Source organism: Meriones unguiculatus, chromosome 4, assembly GCF_030254825.1.
Source record: "Meriones unguiculatus strain TT.TT164.6M chromosome 4, Bangor_MerUng_6.1, whole genome shotgun sequence".
Taxonomy (NCBI): domain Eukaryota; kingdom Metazoa; phylum Chordata; class Mammalia; order Rodentia; family Muridae; genus Meriones; species Meriones unguiculatus.
In genome coordinates, this window is record NC_083352.1 from 15,293,806 (window position 1) to 15,310,999 (window position 17,194).

Below are 17,194 nucleotides of genomic sequence, written 5' to 3' on the forward strand. Positions count from 1 at the left end.
AAGCAGCCAGGTACAGGCCTAGATGGACAAGGCACAGAAATGCCACAGGGCACAAGAAAGTCAAAGAGGGCCTGCTGGTGTGGTGGGCAGGGGAAAGAGCACGCCTTGGATGGGAGTAGACAGCCTCAGGGCTTGGTTTCGAATTTACATAAGAGGAGTTTACCTGGGCCAGAGGGAGACAGGCTCTGGGGAAGGGCTTCAGTACTCACGGTTGTTTCCCGGCTACCGATGGTGACACACAGGCCCTTTGTCTGGAGAGGGACTATTCAGCAGTATTTCAGATCGGTGGTTGTGGGCTGCTAGACTTCCAAGCTTAGGGGATCAGACCACTAGCATGCATATTAGTTTTCTGCAGCCACAATACCAATGCACCACAAACTAGATAGCTTAAAACAGTAGGAGTTTGTTCCCTCCCGGGCAAGAGAACCAAAAGTCTACGTGAAGCAGGAGCAGGGCCGTGGCTTTGCACAAGGGAAGGTCTTCTGTGTTCTGTCCTCTTCAAGGCCACCTGGCGTGTGGCTCAGTCCCCCTCTCTGGGTGTGCCTCCTCTTCCATCTTTTCTAAGGACACTGAGTACTGGCCTGAGGGCTGACTTACAGAATCTAGGCTGATCTCATCCTAGAGCTACAACTTCGTGACTTCGGCACAGCCTCTTTCCAAAGGACATAGCACAGACTGTAGGGCTGAGGGTGTTGGCTTATCTTCTGGAGGCACAGCTCAGCTCACTACCTCCTGCTCTCTGAGACTGTGCTGTGGGAAAGGATAAAGACTCGCCTACAGAAGGAGGATGCCACAGGTGGAATTGTCTGGAGGAATAGTTAGTCCCCTGGTCACCCTGGCGTGTTAGGTGCGCTCTTTCGTATCCTGTGCGCTAAATGCTGTGCTTATCATCTGCATCACCTGTTACTTCTCTGAAGCACCTCAAGGGTACAAGAAAAGTTTTTCCCTGCTCCAGCTTTCAGTCAGGACCCAGAACAGCCATGATGAGCCTTGCCCGCCCTCCGGTCCTCTGTGCCCCACTGTCCTGTCTGCATTAGTACTGTCCCTGGCCAGCATTCGCCTTTAATGCAAACCTGTGCTTTGGGCAACAGGCTCTTACTGAACTCGTGGCAGGTGGCCAAGTGGTAGGCAAGGCAGGAAGAAGAACTGTGATGGGCATCTGCTTGGCAAGGGCCACAGGAAATCCGGGAGGTTAAGAGCCTGGGATTTAAGACCGGATAAATGTTTCGGAGGTTAAAAGCACTGACTGTTCTAGAGAACCCAGGTCTGGTTTCTGGTACCACCATGGCAGCTTACAACTGTCCGTAACTCCAGTTCCATAGACACACAACTAAATGAAGTACTCATACGCATAAACTAGAAATAAATTAATATTTAAAAGAAAAAAAAAGAACTAGGATTTCAGAGCCATGCTGCCTGCTTTGGAGTCCAGCTGTACCTCTTACCTCAAGCGTGACCTTGAGCTAAGTTACCTCAGCTCTCCGTTCTCTCAGTGACTTCTGCTAAATGGAGACCACAGTAGTATCAGCTGCCTGGGTTTTTATTTGTCTGAGACAGAGTTTCTCTGTGTAACAAGCCCTGCTTGTCCTGGACTCACTTTGTAAACCAGGCTGACCTCGAACTCACAGAGATCTGCCTGCCTCTGCCTCCTGAGTGCTGGGATTAAAGGCATGGGCCACCATGCCCAGCTCACACTGGCTGCTGTGTGTATGTTGCTGAATCCTTGGCATTGGAGCCTGTATGATATATCCTGATCGGGCCTGTGCAGCTCTGTGGTCCCAGTGACTGGCGGGGCTGAGACAGGAAGATCACAGGTTCAAGGTATACCTGGTCTACAGAGAGCTTGAGACCAGCCTGGGAAACTTAGTGAGACTCTGTCTCAAAATTTAAAAAGAAAAAAAAAAAAAAGAAAGAAAGAAAGAAAGAAAAGGTGGGTGTAGGGGTGCTAGGGATGTAGCTCAGTGGTAGAGCGCTTGCCTAGCATGTATGAGGTTCTGGTTTCAATACCCAGCAGTGGAGAAACAAAACCAAACAAGGAGGGCTCTGCACCATGGAGGCAGCCAAACCCAGCCGTGTGGGGTGTTCACCATTGGAGCTGGTTTGGAATTACTCTCAAAGCTGGTCTCTCCTCCTTGCAAGGATAACTATGTGTAAAGGTGCCCAAGGAGAGGGAGTCCCAAGCTGTAAGGCAGTTCCAGACGGGACCTGTGGGTGCTGACGCCACAGCCGGGATGTCATGTGCACCAGGGTGACCTCCCGTGACGACCCGATCCTTGCTGCACGGGGAAGCTCAGACCCTGTTGTTTTCCTTCACAGGCCGACGCTGCTACCAGCTTTCTACGGGCAGCGCGCTCGGGAAACCTGGACAAGGCTCTGGACCACCTGCGCAATGGAGTGGACATTAACACCTGTAACCAGGTCAGCGGGTGGGGGGACAGTGAGGCTGCTTGGAGGAGGGGCCCCTGCCCGCTGCTGTGCCCTGACAGCTTTGGGACTTGTCCTGCTGCACTCTTTCCAGAGCTTCAGAAGTCACTGGGGCTTCTGCCCTGGTTCACCCTGTGTTGCTACCTTCCAGCCTGGGTCCGTAGACAGAAAGGCTACCTTGCACTGGCAGTGATGCCCAGGCTCAGTCCAGGCCATTGCAGCCTCTCCCTTAGAAGCTGCTATGGATCCTGCTGTTGCCTTGGAGGTGGCCTTTGGAAAGGAGCAGGAGGAGCCTTAGGCTAGTGCTGGAGCAATGGTATAGATTTCTTTCCCCTCAGTAGTCTTTTGGGGTTCCTAAGCACTGGGAGGGAGATGAGTGCTGCAAGAGACAACCTCCTGCTCTCAGCATCTAGGGACTCGACCACCCCTCAGGGATCTTCTACAAGTGGGATCCATAATGTTTGTCCCTCTGAGACTGACTTCTTGCTTTTAGCACAGTGTGCTCATATTGGATGTGGTAGAGGTTTGCTCGGCATCCCCAACAACCTGCCTCTGGGCTCTGCCCGTCATCTTCTCCCTGTCCCTCCAGGTCTGACTGGAATTACAGAATTTAACCCTCCCCTTCCCGGGTCCAAGATCCCCTTACGGTTGAGTTGGTCTTGTGCTGGATTCAGTCCACGGCAAAAGAACGAGGAGGGTGAGACAGGTGATAGATATAGGCTACGATTGTGATGTCCATGGCAGTGAACTTGGGGTGGGGGTGGTGAGGTGTGTGAGCTGGACTTGAGTTGGCAGCCTGGGTGAGGAAAAGGATACTGTCGTATCCACAGCCACAAACAGATGGACTCCTGAACCCTCAAGGGTGGAGTCAGATGTCCCGTGTGAACAGAGGAGAGGCTGGCTAGAATGCTGAATACATTGTTTTGTGGAAGAAGGCGTGAATAAGGCCTGGGGACAAGGAGGAAGTCTTCATTGGTAGGTCTGAGAGAGAAATCTGGCATCCTCCATCTATAGCCTCTCTCTGGACTGAATGGGCAACCCCAGCCTAGGGGTCCCAAGGTTTGCTGTGTCCTAGCTGCCATGCAACTGCCAGTGGAGTCAGAACCTAAGGGGGCCTTCCAAGGATTAATCTCCCAATCTCAAAGGACCAGCGAGCTGCCCACTCAGGGGCAGCTGAGCGACAGAGGCTGTGCCTGGCTGACTGTGGCAGCGGAGGGTTTGGAATGGCACCAAGGAATGGCTTCCTCTTGAAGGTCCTCCTGTGGAGGCAGCTGCCCTCTGCAATGCCTCCCTTCCTTATCTGCCTTATTATAGGTGTCAGAGGATGAAAGCAAGAGGCAGGTGGGTGTCCTTGGTGCTCTGTTGACACCCTTTCTCTTGGGCTGATGACAATGCCTGTCTGCGGGTGTGGAAGGGGGTCCCGCCTTAGGTTTCAGACCACAGACCTGGCTGCTGCCAACCCGTTCCTTTCAAAGCGGACACTGCTTGCCACACCAAGGAAATGAAAGACACCAGGAAATAAAGCAACCCGCCGGTGTGCAAAGCTTGCTGTCCATGACACATGTTTGCTGCTTGCAGTTGGACACAGGCTTCTGTCCTCTGGTCAGGGCCCGGTGATGGCCGTAAGGCACCCAGGATTCACCTTACATGAACACACCCTTCCCAAAAAGTCTCCACAGGCAGGAGTCAGAGGGTAATTACTCCAGGTCCGTACATAGAGGAATTCGGCTCACGTAGGAGACATGCTTGCCCAGGACACATCTTTTGGTTCTTGTCGCCTGAACAACTAACATTAGTGTCTGCTTGCAGAAGACGCTCATACCAGGGTGAACGTGTACTTACATGTGACTTCGTAATGCCTGCTTTTGTCATTTGTTCTGGCATCATTGGATCTGTGCATCCCCACATCCTATGTCTTCCTGTGCGCAGGGGCATAGACTAACCCTGCCCCTTTACCCCTGCAGGCAGGGAGAACTGATAACTGGATAATCATGTATGGCTATGGCCACAAAGGAAAGGCATAGGACAGTGGTTCTCAACCTGTGGGATGCGAGTGTTAGATGACCCTTCCGCAGGGGTCACCTAAGACCTTCTGAAAACACAGGCATTTACATTAAGACTCACAGCAGTATCAGAATGACAGTTATGAAGTAGCAACGAAGTAATTAGGTGGCTGGGGGTCAGCACGACATGAGCGTCGCAGTGTTAGGAGGCCTGAGAACCGCTGCTCTAGGATATTCCGAGCACATAGGAGCCTGACCTAGGGTTAGAGGTCAGAGCAACTTTAAGGTCTGTGAGCTGAGCTGAGGCTAACGAAGGGACAGCCAGCATGGGTGAGTATAGACAGCTGGGGACCCAGCCGAGGGAAAACTGGAGAGAGCCGCATCTTACCAGTGACAAGGGCGTGACAGTACCCAGCTGGACAGCGTGATCCCGAGCCTGACAAGGGTAGGCACATATATGCATTATGTATTGCACCTACCCGCTGCCTCGGACTTTAACCCTGAAGTTTTTGGTTGAGGGGGATGGATGGGGGAGGGGGGCACAAGGGCAAAAAGCTTTTAGGGAGCGCCACTCACCAAGAGGAGCGGAGATGGCTCGGTGGTGGAGAACCCAAGCAACTGCATTAGTGAAACCAGGTTGGCTCTCTCTCCTGCTTGCAGATGTCATTAAGGATTCTGATCTTTACGCTGAGAGCAAAGGAAAATGAGTCTGGGCTCCAAACAGATGGAGGCTGCAGAGGGGACAGTAGGAGGCCTGGCTGTAGGAGGGAGTGCTGCAGCAGTCCAGAACATTGGTGGTAGCTTGGATAAAATTCATGGCTGAGGAGAATAAACAGAGCCAACAAAGCCTAAACTGTGAACTGGAATGGGAGGCAGACTTCCAGGATGACCCCGGGGGGTCGGGCTTAGGAGGGCGGCACCATCCGGGACGCTGGGTGTTCTGGAAGCACACAGCGTGTGCACTGTAAAGGCCCCAGTGGAGTAGTGTAGGGACAGATAGCTAACAGTGGAGATACACAGCCGCAGGGGCATCTGAGGTGGGAAGGAAAGGTGACCTGAGACAGGTCCCCACAGGTAACTCATGCTAGCCCCGTGGAAAGGGATGCAAGACACTCAGAAGCCCACCTCACTGTAGAGTCGTTACACACACGTGTTTATTAAGCAGCTACTGTGTGCTAGGTTCCATTCTAGGCACTGCACACGCCTGACAGAGAGCTGAGTAGTATACGCTAGTAAAGGGGACAGAGAGCACACGTGAAAGCACACTAACTGATGCCCTTATCCGGTAATTGGTACCTGGGAGGCAGAGCCTGCTTTAGACGCGTGAAGGAGGTAACTTTTGAGAGGCCTGGACAATGAGAGGGAGAGAGCAGGGTGCTTTCTGGGAATAGCATTCCTGAAAGGGAAAAAGTGTGAAGGGCCCTGAGTCAGGAAGCACTTCCCTTGTCCTGGAGCAGCAAGGGCAGTGTGGCTGGGGCAGGCTGTGCGGAGACGGTCACACTCCGGCCAGTCCCTGCTTCCTTCATCCAGCTTCCAGCGACATCCAGAAGTCACTAGAGAATCAAACGGCATGGGGCAGAGACCATGGCGATTAAAAACAGGCTGAGTAGGATGAGCTGATTGGCTTTTCCCACTGCCAGTTTAGCCACTCGAGAAGCGAGTTGCCCGAACAAGCCATGCTCGTTTCTAGAGATGGCAAGTCAGTATGGTGCCACGGGCGGCGGTGGTGTGTGTGTGTGTGTGTGTGTGTGTGTGTGTGTGTGTGTGTGTGTATGTGTATGTGTGTGCGCGTGCGCGGGGCACGTGCTGGGCCTTCTGGGGTAGTCCACAGTGCGGAGCCCTCATGATGGCCATGCACTACCGAGCTAGCAATGGGTAAAACCATGACCTGTGCTCGAAAAAAACCGAGGCTGGAAGCCTGCCTGAGGCTGGGAGGGGACAGACGCAGCGTTCTCCTGGCCACACAGGAGCCAGAAAAGATTTTGATGTCTGTCACACTTGCTCTCGGGGCTACCGTGATGCGCCTAGTGTAGGCCAGTGACAGGTGACTGAGCCCTGTGTCACATCTTTCGTTGTTTGTGAAACAAGGGCCTGCAGAGGAGTAGTGCAAGGGTCTCCGTGGCATCCCGGGACGCGCGGGATGAGGGTGAGGAGACTTGTCTCAAGCTCGGGAGGCTGGCTTTAGATCACCACAGACATGCTTGTTACAGGCCTGTTAGCTGCTGTTTCGGACCTCCTCACAAGCCTAGGATGACATTAAAACATGTGGTCCCAGATTCTGCCTATGTGCTTGTGTCCTACAGCCACACAGAATGTCTTCAAACTCTCAAGCCTTGCTGCCCGGGAGCAGCTCCGGGGTGAGGGCAGGGGATGAAGGTGGGGGAGAGACTGTATTGTTTCATGTCTGGTACTGAGCGAGTCTGGTTGTCATCAAAGGAAGAGAAGGAGACAATGCAATGCCCTGTCTGCGCACTGGAGCCTGCTGCAGCTTCTGTCACGAGTCTGAATCACTTTTAAAAGGGAAATCGTAGTTGGGGGATTAGCAGGAACTACTCCATTTGATGCTCACCTTGCTAATCAGGATCAACGGACAGGTGGAAAGCAAGGTGTTCTTTGTTGCTTGTAGGAATGTGTCACAGTTTCCTCATCATGGCTGTCTAAAGCCCTCCCCCGTCTGGCCACTTTGAATGCCCACTACAGCTTACAAGGTGGCCAGAACAGGTCCAGAGCAAAGGAAGCAGAGAGAGGCAAATTTAAAACACCGAAGCAGCGAGCACAACTGCTTAAACCCACTGGCCTGGGTCTGCCTTCTCTCCTTCTTTCCTTCCTTTCTTTTCTTTTTTTAATTTCAATTTTAATTTTTCTGTTTTTTGAGACAGTTTCTCTGTGTAGCCTTGGCTGCCCTGGACTCACTTGTAGACTAGGCTGGCTTCAAACTCACAGAGATTCGCCTGCCTCTGCCTCCCTGAGTGCTGGGATTACAGATGTGCAATACTATGCCCTGCTTCTTCCTTCCTTCCTTCCTTCCTTCCTTCCTTCCTTCCTTCCTTCCTTCCTTCCTTTTTTCTTCTTTCTTTCCTTCCTTCCTTTCTTCCTTTCTTTCTTCTTTCCTTCCTTCCTTCCTTCCTTTCTTCCTTTCTTCCTTCCTTCTTTCCTTCCTTCCTTTCTTCTTTTTTCTTCTTTCCTTCCTTCCTTTCTTCTTTCCTTCCTTCCTTCCTTTCTTCCTTTCTTCTTTCCTTCCTTCTTTTCTTCCTTTTTCTTCTTTCTTTCCTTCCTTCCTTTCTTCCTTTCTTTCTTCCTTCCTTCCTTCCTTTCTTTTTTTTTCTAGTGAAGGAGAGAGAAGAATTGTCTAGTTCATTTCATAAAGATGTCCATTTGCAGCCAATAGAGCCATCTCCCAGATCCCAGAGCCTGGGGAAGGAAAGATAAGCATCACCAGATGTGCAGAATGCACGTCAGTGGTTACTGTGCACCCCAGCACACAAGGAGAGAACTCAGAGTCACCCCCAAGTGCTCAGATTATACACATCAGGGATTAACTCTGAGCTGCCAATAATGCGTCTGTGTCACATTACGGAAAGAAATAAAATCACTTCCTTTGGGAGTCAGTTAGCCACGGGCTAGTCCAGATTGAATTTTCCACTTCGTGCTTCCTGTGCTGTCTATCTCTGTCTGTATGGTGTATGTCTGTATGGTGGCTGCCTGAAGGCTGGCTTGTGAATCTGTTTGTCCTTCTGTCTGTGTCTTTCTGTGTGTCTCTTGTATGGTATGTGTGTGTGTGTCCTGTTTTTATTGGAGCGCATCACATGGGAATAGAATGGGACACTTCATAGAAAATATTTAACAGACTTTTATAAGCGATTAAGTCTCTGGTTCCAACTGATCCCAACTTATTGAGACAATAAACATTGGTTTATCAACCATCATTCATAACTGGTTGCTTTAAACGTTTATGGTAGATTTTAGGAAGTTTCTTTCAACTTCTGGATTTTCTGCTTTGAGAAGTTGCATTGTCTGGGCAAGGATACAGAATACATAACTCGTGATAGCAGCTATGAATTAGCTTAGATTATAAAAGCTGATCACACTGGAAACCCAAGACGGATCTGAGTACATAGTAGGATAGCAGTTGTAAGTCTAAAGTGACTTCAAGGTGTTCTATTAACCCCGGGTAAGTGAAAGTTACCCAGTGAAAGTTCTAGTCTCTTAGGTGGTAAGAGATATTTTCATAATTGGTGGCAGGAAGTGTAGGAGCAGCTAGGCAGGCAGGCATGCACGGCGCTAGAGCAATAGCTGAGAGCTCACATCTGATCTGCAAGTTTCAGGCAGGGAGTGAGGCCAGTCTGGCATGGATTTTTGAAACCTTAAAACCTGCCCCCGATGACACACCTCCTTTAACAAGGCCACACCTCCTAACAGTTCCACCAACTGGGGACCAAAACATTCAAATATATGAGCCCATGGGGCCCGTTCTCATTCAAAGCGCCACAGAGGGTGTTTCTAAGTTCTGTGGGAACATGTTTCAGTGAGCTGTTTACCTTTTCAAAACAGGGCATGTGCCTGGCAGAGAGGCCGGTAGACTCGCTGAGGGCAATGACCCTCTCTCAACCCTCTCTCTCCAGCCTGGAGCAGACTGGGACCACTCTGGTTGGTGGAGGAGACCTGAATGCAGGACCGCCCTGATCGAAATAGGCTCCCGATATGACTTAGCCTGGAATGTTAATATTTGGTGGCAAACCTGCTACTTTTTTAAAATTGTTAGCAGGCATGGCTCTCCATGCTTGCACTGACCCAGTGCCAGCCCCCCTCAGCTTTTAAGATAGGGCATGTTCACGGTGGGATGGCTATAGACTGTACGTAACCTGTCTCTGATTTCAGCTGTTTTTGTTGTTGTTGTTGTTGTTGTTTTGTTTTTATTTAACAGCAAGACAGATGCATGCTTTGCTTAAAGTCAAAACCGCAGAAATGTACAGTATCTGAAAGTATCCCCTCCCCCACTGTGTACACCATGCCTAGCAGTTTGGTGGGAACAGTGTCGGGCTTTTCCACATACCCAAGGCGTTTCCTGCTGAGGTTCAGATACCAGGATGATAGGCCATCATCTTCAAACCGTTAGAGAGACAAATGGTAAGACTGGTTAGAGGCCTTCCTCCTCCCTCCCCAGGCTTCTTCCTCTAACCCCATTGCCCTTCCTTGGGAGGCCTGATTTTCTTGTTTTTTTTTTTGTTTTTTTTTTTTTTTTTTTTAAATAAAGAACTCTCAAGATCTCGGACATGAAATCTTTCTAGTCCATGGGAGATATTCTTAGCTGCTGAGCTCAATTTCAGTGCCCATTCTCTCATTAACTTGAACTTGAACACCCTCCCCCTCCACTCCCGAGGGCCCTGAAAACTCGGCAGTGGGTTTGTTGCTGAGCTGTGGGATTCTGGAGCATGGAGGCCACTGCAAGTTTTGAGCAACCACACAGCAGAGGGAGGGTGATCTGAGGTCGATTGGCCTCTAGGAAGAGCTCAGAAATTACTGTGATTCCTTTTAAGCCTTAAGATAATGAAACAGATCACAGCATCTCCCCTCCTCCCAGGAAAACTGAACTATGATCCTTAAGAGTTACCTGGGCAGAAAACTGGATTTAGGCTGTAATAAAGCCAAGAAGGAAAAATGCTTAGAGCCAGCTCGCTCCTGGCCCCCTCTCTAAGTTGGTACAGTCCTCCTGGATGCTTCCACTCTCAATTGCCCCTGTCTCTAGAGGAATGCAGGCTCACAGAGGAGGGAAGGGTAACCCCCTCCCAGCCCTGACAGTTGTTCAGCTCCATCTGCCTCCTGAGTCATTAAATTGCAAGATAGAATATTTTTAACAGACTTTCCCCACCAAGTGGCCTCTGCAGAGCCATAAACCCTCTAAAGTAGAAACGATGGCAGGTGGCGGGTCCTTATCACAGGCATCCATGTGAGGCCAGGACTGTTCCCTTGGCATGGGTTGATGCCACTCAGGGCAGGTTATATCCTTACTGGATAGCATTGGAGCTCTGCTTCAGGCAGCTCTTCATGGGTCCTGCAAAAATTAGACCGGGCAGATGTGGTCAAAGTCTCCACCAGGGCTTTCAGAAAACCCAGCCCAGCCCCCGCTCACTAGCCAGAACTTCAGGTTGTCCTCCTCTCCTACAGCCTTTCTGAACCTTTGCCTCCCCCTCCCTCCTGTCTTCCTTCAAACTGTAATTGTTTCGTGTCTACAGAAGCACAGAGAGAGCAGCACAAAGACTCCCGCCCGCCCCCATTTGCTTGCATTTTTTGCTACTGCTTTTCCATGTGATCTTTATATCTATTGACCTTCCTGCCCATCCATGATTCTCTGTTGTCCCTGGACATTCCAGTTTGTACAAGGCACAAGTAAGAAGACCACCCGCCTGGCTCCCACATGCATCCAAGTCAACATTCCATCCAGGGTCCAGCTGTTCCTCTCCACAGTCTCCCTTCCCTGTGTCTCTCCTTTCTCCCTTCTTCTGCCTGCCTTTCTCTGTCCCCATCCCACTTTCTCATTCTCCCTTCTTGTTCCACGGGTCTTCCTAGGTATACACCTGACCATAGGTGACAGGACCATTTAATGTGAACAGCTCCTCAGGCTCTGCCTGTCTCTTATTTTTGATTCTGTTCCATTCAATGGTTTGAACCTCAGCGATGTCTGTTAAAACCCAAGCTGGGAAAAAGGGAGTCCTTGTAGTAGTTTGACTTCTTTGCTGTGTCCTGGTCATTCTTTGATCCTTTCCTTACTTCCTGCCACTCGTTGCCCCGGGTTCATTCTGAGGTGCCCTGTGCCAGCATGGGCTCTGTGGATTGCCACCCGTGCCTGCTGTGTAGGTCACTTCCCAGAGGGCCCTTTGCTTCTGCTCTGATACCCATTCCCAGTGTTGTGTCTACTGTCCCTGGTTCTCAACCAAGGACTATGCAGGAGAGTGGGGCTCTAAGCAGGAACCTAGGTGCCTGAGCTCTACATTGTGACCACACCAGGGGCAAGACGCCGCCTGATCCTTTCTTTTTTTGTTGTTGTCGTTTTGTGTCCTGGTTAGTTTTATGTCTGCTTAAAACAGGTAGAGTCATTTTGGAAGAGAGGAGCTCAACCCAGTTCCTATCTTCACTTCCTTTGATGATGAACGGTGCTGTGGAAGTGGAAGGCAAATAAACGCTTCCCTTCCCAAATTGCTTTTGGTCATCACGACAGCAGTAACCACAACAAAGACTTTTGGGTGGGTGGGCTGGGGGTGGGGGCTGTGAGCCCTTAGTCAGAGGACCCAGTTTGGGGCCGTGTGCTCCGTGGACAGGGTGAAATGGGTGAACAGGAAGTGTGAGGGCTGTGTGTGTTCTGAGACCATCAGCACCAGCTCTTGAGGTATCCCTGCTGCTTCCCATGAGCTGGGGGACCTCAGGGTACCAGCTGCTGACTGTCTGAAGCTTTCCTTCTGCTCCTGACTGGATGCGTGCTAAGTTTCCGGTGACATGTCAACTGTATTTGTACATTTGGAAATCAATTAGTGTAATTGGGGCAATCAGAGGAGCTAAACAGAGGAAGAGTTTACCGAGAACAAATGTCTGGAATCCAGTTTCTGCCAATGGAATCTCTCACAGTTGGTACAAGAAAATACTCCGAGTTAAGTCGTGCAGGCGGAATGTGACTCAAGAATTTCATAAGATCCACTGAGAGCAGCTGCATAGCTCACAGGGTTCCCTTCCTCCACCAGACATGCTTCTTGGAAGAATGCTCTAAAATGGACATTTTTACCTAAAAGGGGGCAAAGGCATGAGAAAAGAACTGGTCAGGAATGGTAGTGTGAAGATGTTTTCCCCCTCAAAGAGACCATCTCTTCATTAAGGCCATTGTGACATGACAGCTTATGAAGCCCAGGGGTCTAGAAGGCTCCGATAGGGAGGGTGTGGGATATAGAAGCTTCAGAGGATGCTGCTGTCACCCTAATTGTACAAAAACAAAACAGATAATATGCAAAATTATAAATCTTCCCGAACTTGGCTGGCGGCCAAGGGAGTAGAAGCAACCAGGCAGTCTGGATGGCAGAGAGGCGCTGTCGTCCAGAGAGGCCCACGCGATCCATCACCATGTAGCGTGCATGCAGACGCAGTGACCCCCTGCAGGGCAAAACCCTGAAAAATCTTAGAGGCCCAGGGGTCTGCGGTGAACTTTTGACTCCATGCCTTGACTGAGTGCTCATGGGAAATATTGGAAACCAGAGAGAAGCTCCCGAGGCCGTGGGTGATTAGTGGAGGATAGAAGAGGAATAGTGCCTCTCTTGTTACCAGCAGGCCTGCTAACACACTCCGGAACGCGCGCGAATGTTGTCCTTTCGAGGAGGAGCGAAAACAGACTGCTTCTGCTGAAGGACCAGAGACACTCCCGCTTGGTTTGGGTCAGTGCCTCTGGATATCCTGGTAGCCCGAGGAGGCCAGCGACTGTCCTAGGCCCAGGTTTCATACCCCAGTAACAAGCAGATCTCTGGCTCTGCTAGAGGATGGGCGGTCATGCAAGGAACACCCATCCAAGCCCAGTGCAGACAAGGCAAAGTAAGGGAGAGGGAATGGAAAAAAAAAAGCGTCCTACTCTTGAGGTTCAGACATACCAAGCCTGACCATAAGAAAGCTTGCCTACCGCTTCTAGTCTGTGTCACCAGGAAGAACAGGCTGCCAATGGGATGGACGCACAGGCAGAGAGGTGGGTCCGTCTGAGGCACAGGTACCTGGAGCAGATAAAAGCTGGGAGGTCAGGAACACTGAAACCCTTCTGGGACCCTGACCCCTCCATTAGCTCACGATGACTGCAGTCTCCTTTGAGAGGAGTGTGGAGGCTCACAGACCAGACATGATGAGACTCAACTCCAGGTCAGCTCCTGATGTCTGCCAGCCATGCCACAGATGAATCAGATCTGTTTCCAGCCATAAACAATGTGTTTCCAGGACTCCTGTTCTTACACATGATACCTGCGGTTGATTAAGAATCATTAATGCAACATCCACATAAGACAAAACACAAACTATAACCAAGAGACAAAACGGTCAACGGAATCAGACTCAGAACCAGATTGAAATGTGAAAGACGCCAATGAAGAAATGAATGACATTTATGAACAGATGGGACATTTTCAGCATAAAGATGGGAAGCCCAAGGAAGAACCTAATGCAATAGAGCGATTAAAAACCTTCTTAGTCAGAACGAAGTTTTTCAACAGTGTCATCAGTAGGCCAGACAAAGGCATGGTGAGACTCAGAACTTTAAAATAGAGCAGTAGAGAATATCGAAGTTAAAACAAGAGAAAGTAGAAGGAAAAGAACACAGCGGAGCAACTAACAGCATGGGCATCTCAGGTGGTCTAACATGAGGGGTCCAGTGCCAGGGGTCTGTGGGGAGAGGATCGCAAGCCAGCTAGCATCCTGCAGGACAGCACGACTGGAAAGAGCAACAAGCAGCTGCTGTGTCTCACTTAGCTTCTAGTCTCAAGTCTCTTGAACTCATTTGTGCTTATCTTCTACACTGTTATTTGAGAGAAGAAATATGTAGCTTATCCCACTCCTAATCCCCTCAACACCCCATCTGCCATTTGGCTTCAAGAGAAAGTGACTGTGAAGGTTGGATGAGGAGCTGAAGTGATAAGGAGAGATCCAGGAGGCTGCCTCTTACTTTTGGCAACCAACTCACATCTGATTTAACTAAAGTAAAAAGCATATGGTTCCTGGCGATGAAGAGGTGGTAAATTGCAGTTCATCCCTGTCCATACTCACAGCTAAGAACAAATAGTTCACATAATTTGTACTCCTCCCTCTTCGCACTTGAGCAATTCCAAAAATCTGCTGAAAGAAAAAGAAAGTGTTAAATTCGGTATTTATCCATGGGGCACTCTCTCACTATTGAGAGTAGTCTCTCTTGTAGACCAGATTTGCGTTTAGTAAGGCGGAGTCTCCTCAGAAAACAGGATGGAACATTGGTCCTCAGGTACCCCACAGCCTTAGCTGCTGGGCTGGTTGGTTAGCTACAACAGCTAAAACTCCATCCACCTGCAGAGGCTCACTGCTAGAGAGAGCTTTGCCTCTGATGCTTGGAGCATTTGCGCACCTGTTGAACCCAGCTTCCTCATGAAGGGAGAAGGACGCGTGATGAGAAGTGTTAGAAGTGTGGCTTCTGATGTGTCAGCATGTGGGTTTAGAACTTAGAAGCACATATGGCGTCCTTATTTTGCCATTGTAAATGAACTTGTCACTCTAGTGTTACATGGACTGGATGTCTGGCTGTGGAACCGTTTCTTAAAGAGCAGCCCATTCCCCCTCTGTGCCACGTTTTCCTATGTGCCTGTAGGGACACTTAGGGTGTTTTGAATGTATCTGTTCCTGCATCACCCCAGCCACAGTGAGTCCTTTAAGTGAAAGTTTGTCTCTTAATCACCTCCGGGGGACTGCCAGGCACTGCTGGCTCTCCCAAGGTTTGGAATTGGGTAGATACTCAGCAGTACCTGTGGCACTGTATCTACAGGCACAGCTGTATCTGCAGCTACAGCTGTGTCCCCAGAAGGTGCTTAGTGCATTCTGTCCTCTACTAAGTCCAGAGTTTCTTGCATGCACTGGTTGGCTGTGCCTAATAGGGTTTCGTTTTGGTTTTAAGAGAGAACATTATATTCAAATCATCTGAGTGATAGATGGAAAAATTAACTTACAGAGAGTGCATGAGGGCTGAGGAGATAGCTCAGCAGTTGACACACTTGGTACTCAAGCATTAGGACCTGAGTTCAGATCATCACAACCCACATAGCTGCTCTTCAAGCATGGTGGCCTGCTTGCCATTCCAGCCTCCGCCTCAAGGCAGAGATAGGACATCCCGCAGCAAGCTGCCTAGCGAAGCTACTGAGATCTATGAGCTCTGAGAGACTCTACCTCGTAGAATAAGGTTGAAGAATGATCAAGGAAGATTTCTGACTTTAACCTCAGGCCCCCACACATATGTGAGCATGCATACATGTATGAGCATGCACACTTGGAAAGGCAAAGTCATAAAGGAGGAAAAGATGGTGGCAGCAGAATCCGGAAGGGAGGGTGAGACACGCATTGGGGTTCAGACCCCACTCAGACTGACCCTCTTGGAAGAAAGACCATTGTGTCTGCCAGGAGTGGGCTTCTGGAAGGCTTGCAGATCAGGAAGGAAAGAAAGAGAGACTCCTGAAGACCAGGACAGAAAGTAGAACCATGTAGATCAATCGCTGAGGTCACATGCAGACTGTTATTAAAAAGTAAACTATGCTTTTATTTACCTGATTAAAAAGAGGAGAGCTAGCTCCTAGGAGGAGGGCAGCCAAAACCAGGCTTGCTCTCATGTGGCTGTGATGTAGAAGGATTGTGTGTCTTTGTTGATTTAACCACGCTGGGTTTCTTAGGCTTCGGATGAAAGGTGGAATCCAGAGCCTCTAACGCACCTTCCCTCCAGCTTTCTGTGGCCAGACATCCAGCATCCTTATGGATCAGTATCCCAGCCCCAAAGAGCAGGGACAAATCACCCCTGAGCATCGTCACTGTTAGAGGTTTCCTCCTAGGCTTGTCCACATTGCAGTCCTGAGGCTTTCAGGAGCAACCAGTACCCACCACGTAGGTGGCAGTGCTGCCAAGCCAAACACTAAATGAACCACATCCTTGCTGGCATGCTACCAGAACCATCTCCGGTGGTAAGCAGAGTGTAGCTATTACCACAACCCCACCTCTGCATCCCAGAAGCCCCACATGCCAGGACTTGGAGCCTTCCAGAGCAGCGTTGGTAGATCTCTGTCTACAGGCCTGGAAAGGGGAAGCAGACCCTCATCATATCTGCCCCAGCAAGAGGAGCAGCTGCAGAAAGGGCTGGGACCTGCCAAGCACCCCCTCATTTGACAAGCAGCTCTTCAGTTAATGTATGCTTTGCAAGCTGGGCCCAGTGTTCCTTACCCCTGCCCTAGCTATGCTTCGGCAGGTGGCTCTCTCCGTGGCAGCTCTACCCGCCCAGTGACCCTGCATTTCTGCCCTCCACTCCTCTGCACACCTTACCCAGTCCTTAGGATGGCAGAGTGGATAGCGCCACTAACCAAAACCTCCCCACCTCTCTGCTCCTGGCAGAACGGGTTGAACGGCTTGCACCTGGCCTCTAAGGAGGGCCACGTGAAGATGGTGGTGGAACTGCTTCACAAAGAGATCATTCTGGAAACGACAACCAAGGTAAGAACAAGGCGTTGGAAATTCCAGTCTGTGGGCCTTCCTGGGTCTCCTCAAACCGCAGCTTGGAAACCGGCCTAAACACAGTCTTGGGTTTCCAGGAAGCTGCTCATTACATCCTGTTTCTCTGAGTCCCGGGGGCCACCTGAAGACACAGGACCCTGTTTCCAGAAATAGTCAGCAGGCCTTTAGTCTAGCCTTATCACTGGATTCTGAAACCATGACCCTTTTATGGTGGCTTCTTACTGCTTCCCACAGGTCCCTGAAGTTCTGCAAGCTCCAGGGTTGAGCCCCTGCTGACATGCTTCCCGCTCTGTGGCCTTAAGGCAAGTTCCTTGGTCACTGGGAAGCCTCAGTGTTCTCACTGCAAATAGGGATTATGTCATGTATTTGCAGGGCTGGTGTGAAAATTAACCGAGCTGTCTATATAAATTACCTGGTGTAAGAATTAAGTGAAAAATAGTGATGGTGTTGCCACTGAAGAAAAGCCTGTCCTCTGATTTGTCCTTCTCTAAGCCAATCTTCTTGTCCACCCAAAAATC

At 50.1% G+C, this 17,194-nt stretch overlaps 1 protein-coding gene across 15 annotated transcripts in view; it reads left to right on the top strand.

The window, feature by feature from the left end:
• The window catches only part of Ank1 (ankyrin 1), a 163,785-nt gene that overhangs the window by 85,397 nt on the left and 61,194 nt on the right, over positions 1 to 17,194 (top strand). For all 15 annotated transcript variants that reach the window (XM_060381485.1, XM_060381482.1, XM_060381483.1 and 12 more), the window contains exons 2-3: positions 2,317 to 2,418; positions 16,557 to 16,655. In XM_060381485.1, coding sequence (XP_060237468.1) covers positions 2,317 to 2,418; positions 16,557 to 16,655 — 201 coding nt within the window. The remainder of the gene's footprint in view (positions 1 to 2,316; positions 2,419 to 16,556; positions 16,656 to 17,194) is intronic.